The sequence below is a fragment of the Chlamydotis macqueenii genome, chromosome 6 (assembly GCF_036417535.1).
Source record: "Chlamydotis macqueenii isolate bChlMac1 chromosome 6, bChlMac1.mat, whole genome shotgun sequence".
NCBI classification, from domain to species: domain Eukaryota; kingdom Metazoa; phylum Chordata; class Aves; order Otidiformes; family Otididae; genus Chlamydotis; species Chlamydotis macqueenii.
The window spans coordinates 40,727,941-40,736,509 of NC_141561.1; the positions used below are offsets into that span (position 1 = coordinate 40,727,941).

The window sequence follows — 8,569 nt, forward strand, 5'->3', positions numbered from 1 at the left end:
CAAAGCCAGCACACTTGGGCATAAGGTAAAGCCTCTCGCCCCCAGAAGCTGTGCAGCTTTGGGACAGGGCCCAGAGAGGAGCGGCGCGTCTTTCGGCTGAAAGAGCCAAAGGCAGGAGAGGACAAGCTCCCATGCAAGCAGACTGTAGAGAAATGCCATCCATCTTTCTGGCTCAACCAGAAGACGAGGATTCGAGTGACAAGAGCAGGGTTACAGCTGCCATGGTGAAGGGTTTCCAGCAACATCCCCTCTCCCTTTAACCCAAGGCATCACGATAAAAAGCTGGAAAGGTGACAGCAGTGGATGAAAGGGTGGGATTTCCCTCTTGTCTGTTAAGTCCATCTCCAGTCTGTCTTGAGACACGACTCCCTCTGTGCAGCGACAACGCGTGTATTTACAAACAGAGGTATGTATGCAAATACATACACAAGGATGCGTCTGTACAGACCTCAGCGCCTTACATCCAGCAATCTGCACCAAACCATCTAAAGCCCTGTAATTCGCTATTTGCTTCTTTTCTGGCACTGCCTGCTGCCTGCAGCAGCCTCGCAGCTTCAAGACAGGCAGCTCCAGTGCCTGTGCGCCAGGGACAGAAATGGCCTGGTGCTGTGGGCTGTACCCCATCCACTCCTTGCCACGGGAGCCGTGAGCACTGCAGAGCGCGTGCCCGGGAGGCAAAAGCTTTTCCTCTCCTTTCCTCTTGCTCTCGCAGGCCGGCGGAGCAGCTGGCGCCTGCGGCCAGGCCACGGGCTGTGGCTATGTCTGGTGCTGCCGCCAGCTGCGGGACAGTGGGCACGACTGGTCACTCTCTCCTGAGTATCCCAGTATCTTCAGGGCCTGGCTTTTCCACTCCTTTATTTCCACAACGTAAAGACATGGAGAAGGCAGCTCCTTCTCCACAATCCCGCTCTCAGAGGCCATCCCCCTCCAGGCTCAGGTGGTCCAGCACAGGGAGCTCCTGGGAGCAGCTCCAACAGCACCGCCAGCCAGCGCCCCGGAAAGAAGGCCGCCTCCTCCACAGCCTGTGCAGCAGCCCAGGTCTGGAGGCAGACCTTCTCTCTGCAGCCCGCAGCACCAGCAGCGTTTGAGCTGCCAGGTTGGAGACCGAGGGGCTGGGGTCATTTGTCATGCCTCGAAGGGCTGGAACAGAGAGGAACAGAGGCCAGGTCAGAGCCTGCATCCGCGGGGACCCCAAGAAGCCCTCCTGCCAGGGCCAGCCCACCGCTCTTCCCATGGCCAGGAGGGAGCAGGGGCCAACGGGATCAGCCGGAAGGTGCTGGCCAAAAATACCCCACGTGCCCCTGACATCTCTGCTCTGCCCATGCCGCCCCTCGTCTGTGCAGGGAGCAGAGCCCTCCCGATCGGGGCAGGGATTGCTGCCCCCTGCCCAGCTTCTTTCCTCCCCCCAACAGTCCCCGCTGACACCCCGCTGCGCTCACTCACCCTGGTACATGATCTGGAGCTTTACCTGCTCCTTACCACTCCCGTACTGCGCGCCGTGACCTAGGAACACACAGCCCACGAGCAGTCCCGCCAGCCCCAGCAGCGCAGTTTCCCCACATCAGCCCAGCTACACGCTTTCCTCCCCTCGGCGGGGCTGAGCCCAGGGCCGTCCCCGAGCGTGACGGCCAAGGGCAGGGGTGGGAGAGGGCGGCAGGGAGCCCCACGGCTGCCCCGGCCCCGCGTGGGGCACCTGGGGCTCCACAGCCCATTCCTGCTGCCGCTGCAGCAGCCGGGGCTGGGGCCAAGCTGCAGTGGGGCAGGGAGGGACCCCGGGGAGTTGTGGCTCACCAATGAACCTGATGGCCGCCTCTCGCATGGACTCCTGCGGGCTCTGCAGGTACTGCAGCGCCTGCAGCAGGTACTCGTCTGCCCTCCTGCCGTACTCTGCCAGCTGGAGAGAGCGCAAGGGAAAGGAGGGAAAGGTTGGCACAGGATGTCCACCTTGGCCGGGCGGCACCTGCACGCAGGACCGGCCTCCCCTGCCGGGACACCCACGGCAAATCCCAGCCAGCAGCCGGCTGGTGCCGGGCTTGGGGAGGAAGAGGAGCCTGGAGAAGAGCCCGTGGGGCCGCACGCCTGAGGAAGGCAGCGTGCGTGGGGTGCAGGCTGGCAGCAGTGGGCAGGGGCACAGCTGCCAGCACCACACGCTGGGCAGTGCGGACAGGGGGCTTGCCCAGCCTGGCTCTGGGGCTCTGGGGCTCTGGGGCCATTCTTACCAGGCACTCGCCGACCTCCCATTTGTGCTGCTTCCTCAGCACCTTCCTCAGCTTCCTCTTCTTCAGGAACTTGCTGGCCTGAATCAGGGCTTGTCGAGAGGCCTGCAGAGCAGCAGAGACTGGGAGATGGCACCGCTGCCCAGGGCACAGGACCTGTGTCCCCTGCACCTGGCCAAGGCTCAGGGCCTCTCCTGGCCGCTGCTGGGAAGATGCAGCAGCTGACAAAGGTGTCTGCCGGCGCGTTCGGTGCCCGGGCCGAGGAGTGGGACAACCCCCAACCCGGGCACCTGGTGCTGCCGGGGCAGCGGGACAGAGCTCCCCCAGAGCTGCTGCTCTGGAGCCAGGGCCAGGAGGAGGCTGGAGCGCTGCAGCCCGCGAGGCACCGGGACAGGAGGCAGCCGAGCCACCTCCGGCGGGGACCCCAGCAGGTCAGAAATCCTCACCTCTGCCACGGTCCGGTTCTTGTCATTCAAGTGGCAGAGCAGCAGGATCAGGCTCTTGTGCACCTCCGCCTTCAGTGGATCTTTTCCCTGCGGCTCTACAAACTCCATCACATCTCCAAAGACTTTGATGGAGAGCAGTCGCACGTTCCTCGATTCCTGGATGAAGGAAGAGGGCAAGAGCTGAGCACAGGTTGCTCCAGGCCCACCACACATCATGGGTCTGAAAAGCCACAGGGCACAAAGTTTCTGGGCATCAGCCAGCGCCCGTGGTGGGGGGCTCAAAGCCTTACGTTGTCGAAGAGTGGCCGGAGCCGCTCAGCCAGCTGCAGCGCGATGTTGCTGGGAATTTGGATGTCCAGGAGCATCTCGCTGAGCACAGACAGGGTCTTCTCAACCACCTCGGTGTCTGCATCCTTCAACAGCACTATGAGGCTTGGCAACAGAGACTTTGTTCTTTTGGCCTGTGAGGAACACAGTGCTGTGTTGTGAAGCCCAAAACGGCTGCACGGACAAAACCACTGCAGCAGTTTGAGCCCACGCTGCTGCCTCGGGAGCCAGGTGCAAAGGCCTGCCCCGAAGGACTCGGGCAGGTGAACAGGGAGGCAGGAGCGTTGGGAGCAGCTACCACAGCTCCCAAGGCCCAGCCAAGCCCAAGCGACTCTGCTACCCAGCACCCCGTGCCCAGCCCCACGTCGCCAGCACAGCTTCAGCCGGCTGCCCCCTGCTCACCATCACGGGGGTCTTGCAGAGCACGACGAGGCCTCTGAGCACCAGGCGACGCATCACTGTGCACTCGCTGTGCAGGAACCCTGGGGCGAGCTGCAGGATATGGCCACTCCTTGTGCTTACGTCAGGGTAGGCCAGGAGCTAAAACACACGGAGCAGTGAGAGGGGTGCCTGGCCGGCACCCAGCACCGCGCAGGGCTGGGTCCAGCCAGGAGCAGAGGGCACGGGCGCCGTCCCAGGCAGCCCAGCCCAAAGGCAGCAGTGGCTGCAGAGCCCCTGGGGCACATGGCGCAGGTCGCTCGCCCACTGCGCTGTGCCTCCCAGCCCTCGGCAGCCTCTGATTGCTCGCCAGAGCTCCCCCTCTGCCCCAGCTCCATCGGCTGGGCTGCCCCGCAGCTGCTGCTGCCACAGGGCAGCGTGGTGGGAGGCAGCTCAGCGAGGCAGCGCTCCCCATCTGGCTCACCTCCACAAGGAATGTCATGGCAATGATCTGCCAGCTTGGCTCCTTCCGGCTGAGCAGCTCCACCAGGTAGTTTGCAATCCAGTGACGGAAGTGTGTGGAAATAATGCGCATCTCTCTGGTGGAGGGGATAAGGAACTGTTGGCCCTGAGCTAGGCTCGCAAACCAGGAGGCTCCTTTTGGGGAAAGAACTGGAAAAAAACGCCCTTCCTGCCCCAAAGTCTTCCCTTCTGAGGAGACCCCTTTCTGGCCACGGGGGACTCATGACCCCCAGGCTCTGCCCCGGGCCCTCACTGCCTCCTCCGTCTGCAGAACAGAAAATGGCAGGGGGGAGTAGAAAGAAGAGGGCTCTCACCTGGCCAGCAGACCCATTGTGCAGCGGGTCTCAGCGTTGACAGCTGTGTACCTCCCATGTTTATGCTGGACTTCAAACACCAAATTCTCATACCCAAGACGCCAGAGCAGCGCTTTGACAGTCAACACTACAAACCTGCGTGCACAGCAAAGGCCAGGTCACGCCGGGAGCCCTGGCCCCAGCTCCAGGGCCGTAGGAGGGATAGGAGGACTGGGATGGGGCACCTTTTGGTGATGATAAGAAGGTGATCTTCCTCCCGGCATTCCCTCCAGGCATTAACCTCCTCTGGCATCTGCTCTGTGATGTAGAAAATTTGGAAGAGCAGAAGCAGGAAGAGGCGAGGGAAATGCATCATCAACCCCCCTGGGCACCTGGGCAGTCGGAGGATCTTCCACAGCGCCCTGGTTGCCTGCAGAAAACAAAGCACCCAGAGAGAGCACTCAGTGCCGAAATATCCCTGTGGCGGAGCCCCAGCGTGGGAGGGGGAGGCTCGAGCGCTGGCCTGGGCCGTGGGAGACGCAGGGGGAGCATGTAGCCTCGTGCCCCCTCAGCCTGCCCCTAAGCCAGGTTTCCGGCCCACGCTGAGACAGAGCGATGCAGGGGAGCGTGGAGAGCCGCCCGGAGAGGCACAGTCCAGAAACTCACGGCCAGGGCAAAGACACCCGTGCTGTCCCCGTCGGAGGTGGACGTGCTGTGCATTGGCCAGTCCTCCAGCACGCAGAGCAGCTCCAGCAGCACCTTCTCCGCAGTCCTGCCCGAGGAGACCATCGCCCTCCACATGGTCGCAGCAGCTCTGCAGGCCCAGAGCTCTGTGTTAGCGGGGTCTCGGCCACAGCGCCCTGGCCTGGGCAACCACCGGCTGCCAGCCTGCCCCTGCGGGCAGGAAGGCGGCCGAGCACCGGTGCCTTGAGGGGCAGGGAGGGAGCGTGGCAGAGGGCTGTGGGCTGGGATGTCAGGGCTGGGAAACGGAGGGTCAGCAGTGCCCCAAAAATCTCTGCCTGTCTGGCAGCCCCCGTGGGACAGGCTCGACAGAGGCTGGTGAGCCCTGAGCCCTCAAGGCAGGTGTGCCCCGTACCTGTCGCACGATGGGGCACAGCGCAGGAGGGTCACCACCACATCCCGGGGGTGCGCGTGGGTCAGCTCCTGAAGGGTGTTGTCCCACTGGTCCTCGGCAGACACATCCGTGCTGTACGTGAGCCACCAGTAGATGCGCCTCACAGTCCCGGGCACCTGGAGGAGACACGGCTGAGAGATGGAGTGCTGCCAGAGCCAGCCATTTCCCCAGCTGCCCCCGGGATGTGCTTCCCTTCCCGCCGCACTGTGCCGGCCTAAAAGGCTGTTGGGTGCCCAGGGGACCCGGCGTCAGGGGGCACACAAGCCCTGGGGAGCTCGAGCCCCGGCCAAAGGCCACTTACATGCTCCAAACAGGAGGTGTCACTTTCCAGAGGCACATCCAGCACGGCCGCACAAGCCTCTGCATCACAGGACTCAGAGTCTGCCCTGCCCTCGACAGCCGTGACAGTGGTGCCTTCCTGCTCAGTGAGGCTGAGGGATTCCTAAAACATTTGCAGGAGAAGGAAGGGCGGGGAAGAGAGGGATGTCACCCCAAGTGCCCTGACGGCAGTGCTTGGCTGAGCAGCCAGAGCAGCCCCAGCCCAGGCGGGGATGGCTGTGGGTACCGCTGGTGTCCAGTAGGAGAGGGTACGGGTGTCCTCCTGCTCCTCCTCCTCTTCCGACAAGTCCCAGCCTGGATGTGGCAAAGACAGAGCACAGGCAGAGCTGAGGGGCTGCGGGAGAGGCTGGAGAACAGAGGCGAGCCCCGCGCTGCCCGGGCAGGGCCAGTCCCGGGGCAGGGGCTGGTGGGGACGCTGACCCCCGTCTCTCTGCCCACGTGTTGGGGCTGGGGGGTGCCCAGTGGATGGAGCATGGCCGGAGCCCAGCCGTGGGGAACAGCCCCATACCCTCTTCCCGTGGGAATGGCCACGGGGGATGGGATGGGGCCAAGGCGGCAGCAGCCACGAGCTCTGTGTCCCAGCTCAGACACTCACCTGCGTGCAGCGACTGGACCTCCTCTACCTCATCAGGCTGCCGTGCTGGGGCAGCCCCAGCACATTCCTCCTCCTCATCCTCCCCAGGGCTGGCCAGCCTGGGCTCACTGGGCGGTCTCTCCGCCATCCCGCTGAGGCCTGGCCGCGAGGGCTCCTGTCCCAGGGACGAGAGACGCCTCGGAAAAGCACCACGGACGTGGGTCGGCAGGGAACAAGGTGGCTGCACAGGAGCTCCTTGCACCCCAATTCCGTCCCGTCCTGTCCCGTCGCGCCCTCCAGGCACTGTGGGGTGCTCCCTCTGACGCCAACAGCTGTATCGCCAAGGGCGCTGTGACACACTGCCACGTGCCATCCAATCGGCAGCGCCCATATCACGGCGGGTCACAAAGGGCCCTGTGACACACTGCAGCGTGCCCCGCCCTGGGGACCCCCGAGTCCGCCTCGCAGCACAAACCCTTTTTTGCGCTCACTACAAAATCGGTATTCTCACGGTAGCAATGATGTTTCCCTACGTATTGTAAATAACATTGCTCCAGTGAGGGCACCGCGTTTGAATGGGCTTCGTTCGTGTTGCTTTTGAACGTCTTGGATTAATGCTCTGGGACACAGCAACGCGCAGTCAGGTTCTGGGTGCGCTGTCCTTGGGCCCTTGGTTCAACTGCCGCCGTCACTGGCAAAGAGTCCTCCCGCAGACACGAAGCTCCACGTGCGAGAGGGGCGTAGCTGGCCGTGCTCGCTGCATCCTCGCGTTCCGCCTGCGTCCCTCGGTCCCACCTTCTCAGTTCTGCCGAGGGTTTTGCTGAAAGTCGGCCAGGAAATGTTCCCTGTCCCGTGTGTGGCTCAGTTGTTCTTGCTAACAGACCAGGAGGTCTTGGTGCCTTTTTGTATTCTCAACAAGTGGCTTCAAACCCCTCTGAAACTCTTACTCTAAGAGATTGTTAAGCAGGTGAGGAAATCCTGTCTCCAAGTTTTGGAAGCGTAGAGACAGGACAGCTTGCACGGGTGACATGGCATCAAACCCGCTTGGTGAAAATGTTTCCAAAGTTCTGTTTTTGAAATGCCCTCTCCCCAGCATGGTTCCCTGCCAAAAGCAGTTTCTTTCTCAGTCCTTGGTCACACATCACCCTCACCTCGAAGGAACAGATTAAAAGCATTTATTTTTGTAAAGTATCTGTTGGCTACGTACTGGTTTTGTCTGAGATAGAGTTAATTTTCTTCCTAGTAGCTTGCATGGTGCTGTATTTTGGATTTGTGATAGAAACAAAGCTAAGTTCAGTTAATAACACAGGGTGTTTTAGCTTTTTCTGAGCAGTGCTTGCACAGTGTTAAAGCCTTTTCTGTTTCTCACATTGCCCTACTAGCATTTTCCTACTAGATTTTCCATACCGTATGATGTGCTCAGCAATAGAAGCTGAGGGAAGAAGGAGGAAGCATGGGATATTTGGAGTTACACTGTTTGTCTTCCCAAGTAACCATCCTGTGTGACGAAGCCCTCCTTTCCTCCAGATGGTCGTATATCTGCCTGTTGATGGGAAGCCGTGAATGACTTGGGGACAGCAATAATCTTGCTAGGGCATGCAGAAATGCAGTCAAGAAGGCTGAGGCTCAGCTAGAACTGGAATTGACCAAAGATGTCAAGTACAAGAAGAAAGGATTCTTCTGATACATGAGCAGTAAGCAGAAGCACGGGGAAGACTTCTGCCCATTACTAAACGGGGCAGGGAAATGAGTCACTAGCAATGATGACAAGGCAGAGATTCTCAATACCTCCTTTGCCTCTGTCTTTATAGCGTAGCTGGACCCCAGCTCAAGCAGCTACGACAACACATGTTGATCCACCAGTGCAGGAAGGGTTGATCTGTTGCCTTTTGCAAGGGCTCAGCCCACATAAATCATAGAATCAGAGAATGGTTTGGGTTGGGAAGACCTTCAAAGCCCATCCAGTCCAACCCCCCTGCAAGGAGCAGGGACATCTCCAACCAGATCAGGTTGCTCAGAGCCCCGGCCAACCTGGCCTGGAACGTTTCCAGGGATGGGGCATCCACCGCGTCTCTGGGTGACCCACTGCCTGGGCCAGTGTTCCACCTATGGGCCTGGATGGAATGCACTCCAGCGTGTTAAGAAAAGTGGCTGACTCTTGTGAAGCCACTGTCAATGATATCTAGAAAGTCAAGATCAGAGGATGTCCCTGATGGCTGGACGAGGGCAAAAGCCATGCCCACGTACAAGAAGGGCCCAAAAGAGGACCCAGGAAACTACAGGTCCATTAGTTCCCCATCCCTGTGAAAGTAATGAAACAAATCCTAGAAACTATGACT

General features: G+C 60.6%; 2 protein-coding genes across 2 annotated transcripts in view; one reads left to right on the top strand and one right to left on the bottom strand.

Annotated features, from left to right (window-relative positions):
* The window catches only part of LOC147600271 (maestro heat-like repeat-containing protein family member 7), a 9,245-nt gene extending 8,374 nt beyond the window's left edge, over positions 1-871 (top strand). Inside the window, exon 17 of the mRNA XM_086751213.1 lies at positions 713-871. Coding sequence (XP_086607339.1) covers positions 713-871 — 159 coding nt within the window. The remainder of the gene's footprint in view (positions 1-712) is intronic.
* A 39-nt stretch (positions 872-910) lies between these two features.
* LOC147600272 (maestro heat-like repeat family member 5) lies at positions 911-6,378 on the bottom strand. Its single transcript, XM_086751214.1, has 13 exons — positions 6,360-6,378; positions 5,883-5,950; positions 5,619-5,759; positions 5,279-5,433; positions 4,849-4,996; positions 4,428-4,612; positions 4,204-4,338; positions 3,852-3,966; positions 3,392-3,529; positions 2,663-2,818; positions 2,220-2,321; positions 1,792-1,894; positions 911-1,140 (listed from the first exon to the last, which is right to left on the bottom strand). Exons 1-13 carry the CDS (start codon positions 6,376-6,378, stop codon positions 911-913), a joined length of 1,695 nt encoding a protein of 564 aa, XP_086607340.1.
* Between the last annotated feature and the right edge of the window lie 2,191 nt (positions 6,379-8,569).